The sequence below is a fragment of the Penaeus japonicus genome, unplaced genomic scaffold (assembly GCF_977035675.1).
Source record: "Penaeus japonicus unplaced genomic scaffold, GWHDUDI00000001_assembly GWHDUDI00000020, whole genome shotgun sequence".
NCBI classification, from domain to species: Eukaryota; Metazoa; Arthropoda; class Malacostraca; order Decapoda; family Penaeidae; genus Penaeus; species Penaeus japonicus.
The window spans coordinates 25,321,686-25,324,185 of record NW_028234422.1 but is presented as its reverse complement, the minus strand read 5'-3'; the positions used below and the strand labels follow the sequence as shown (position 1 = coordinate 25,324,185).

At 43.2% G+C, this 2,500-nt stretch overlaps 1 protein-coding gene across 1 annotated transcript in view; it reads left to right on the top strand.

Annotated features, from left to right (window-relative positions):
* Positions 1–899: 899 nt before the first annotated feature.
* Positions 900–2,500, top strand: part of LOC122264241 (uncharacterized) — a 4,243-nt gene continuing 2,642 nt past the window's right edge. The window contains exon 1 of the mRNA XM_043033035.2: positions 900–1,066. Within this exon, the coding sequence (XP_042888969.2) occupies positions 1,061–1,066 (6 nt within the window). The 5' untranslated portion in view covers positions 900–1,060. The remainder of the gene's footprint in view (positions 1,067–2,500) is intronic.

The following is a 2,500-nucleotide window of genomic DNA, read 5'->3' as shown; positions in this document are numbered from 1 at the left end:
ATGGACTTATGCAATTGCTGACTAATTCGTGCATGTTATCAAATATGAAGGACTTCCTTCCCGCACGCAGGTACGCACACACACACACACACACACACACACACACACACACACACACACACACACACACACACACACACGCACACATACATACACGCACACACATCACACGGGCATACAGGGTGTGAGTGTGTATCGAGAGAAAGGGTTATGAACTCTTACGTAATGAGAGTCGCACTGACATCCACTTTTCAGTTTATAATTGAGACTGCTGTACTCGTCTAAAGGTAATTGACCGAAATTAATTCTGGTCTTCAGAGTTTACAAAATCTGAGCTAATTTCATGCAGCATGATTTGCAAATAATCTGCAAGTGTCACGATTCGCAGCGTCTTAGCCAAACGCTCGAGTCCTTGAACAATGGCTAATCGTATTGTTTCATATAAATTTGCAGATCGATGTATAAGGAAACTACCGTTGTGATGGGTGTGTGGCATAGCCCCGCTCTTTCACAACGAGTTCACAATTACTATAAGCTGCACCTGCAGTGATGAAGGGACTGTTGCAGTTGCAACATGGATTTCATAACTAACGAATGGAAATTGCAGTTTACGACGACTATGAAGGCAGTGACATAAACGTGTTCATTACGAGTATACCACATCTTTGTATCTGTTCTTATGTATATGTAAGCAAGCATGCGAAAATTCCCCCCTAGTACCTGTCTTAAGGGAGCCTCTGACATTGCTCTGTGAATAGTAATGGCTGGTAACAAGCAACAAGCTGTCCACTGGAATGACGGCAACGGACCCGCCGTGGCCATAACTGGTGTGGCGTGGCCCCGCCGTTGGCCACGACGAGCGCTGGCCAGAAGTGAGAGTAGGTATAAGAAGCGGCGCGGGAGTCGCGGGGCTCACTGGGTCGACAGCGCTCCAACACTGCGGATTTCTCAGCTTCCTCGCCTCTCCCGCGTTGTCACTTCCCTCGCCTCTGCGCGGCCAGGTGCTGGTCGTCGTCCGCGGCTGTCAGTCTCCAGCAACTCCCGCCTTAACTCCGCCACGATGATGGTTAGTGACACTCTAACTCTGTGACACTGGAGGGGTGTAGCTAGCCAGCGGTGTATCCTGGGGAATCATGATACCTCGATCTTCATGTGTTGTTGTCGCTAACGGAAAGAAGACAATAGTCCGTTCAAGTGATAAAGAAAGTGTTGAATGTGCGCGCGTGTAAGATCCCAACAGAAATCCAATCCTGGTGATATGCAGGGATGCGGATTACCCACAGGTCAGACATTTGCCGGCTGCATCGGATATTACTCTACCTGTTTAATTCAATAAAGTAGAGGGATTTCTGTGCGTAATAGGGAGCGAGTTGATTTTCTGTGATGAGAGAAGATACACGGTGACATGAAAGAAAGGGTCGTGGTAAAGTAAATGCATTAGCTTTAACAGAATACGATTCGATACAAGACCAAAATTGCAAATTTGGAAACTCGTATGCACGACAGTTGCCAGTTACCATCACCGCCTGCATAGCTTCCCCAAATGACTCGAGAAAACGGAACACATTTCATCATTCAGTGTAGTCTTTCGTTGTGCCGTTGCGTGTGTTCCGAGTGGGATAAAGTGCAAGCCTGAAAGAGTGTGCCTGCGTGCCTGTCTGGGGGGGTCATTTCTTAAGAGGCATTTATTAGGGCTATTTCAAATGAGCTGAAATGATGCTAGAATTGCCTATGACATCCCTTGAAGTCAAAATTGTTTTCCACGCGCGCCGGTATGATTGAATGTTTATAAGGATTTTCCAGTCAAAGGATTTCAAGGCTTAAAGCTATGTTACTTAGTTTGATAACCATAGGCCCTACTTAAGATTTTTCAGTAATAGGAATGGCTTCAATTACTGGGATTCCTCCATTTATATATTGTCTAGGTAACACACCTGCTTACGGCGGATGAAGCAGGTAGAGGGCAAAGGAGGGAAGCAGGGAAGGAAGGAAAGAAGGAGGGAAGGAAGGAAAGAAGGAGGGAAGGAGGAAATGAAGGGGGGAAGAAAGGAGACATATTCTCCGTTCGAGACTGTGTGTATCTGTATGTGTACGTGTATGTGGATGTGATTGTATCTGTGCATGTATACATGTATAGTGAGTGTATGTGTTTGCATCAGTGCATGTATGTATGTATAGTGTGTTCATATGTATGTGCTTGTATCCTCTCGTTTTTGTATGTATAGTGTGTGGATGTGGATGTGCCTGTATCTGTGCATGTATGTATATATACATATATATATATATATATATATATATATATATATATATATATATATATATATATATATATATATATATATATATATATATATATATATATAGTGTCTGTGTGTGTATGTGCTTATAACTGTGCAAGTATGTCTGTATTATGTGTATACTTGTTTATGTGTGTTGCCTTTACTCTATATGCTCTATATTTTAACTGTTTGTATATACTCTCTGATTATTTCCTTTTTAT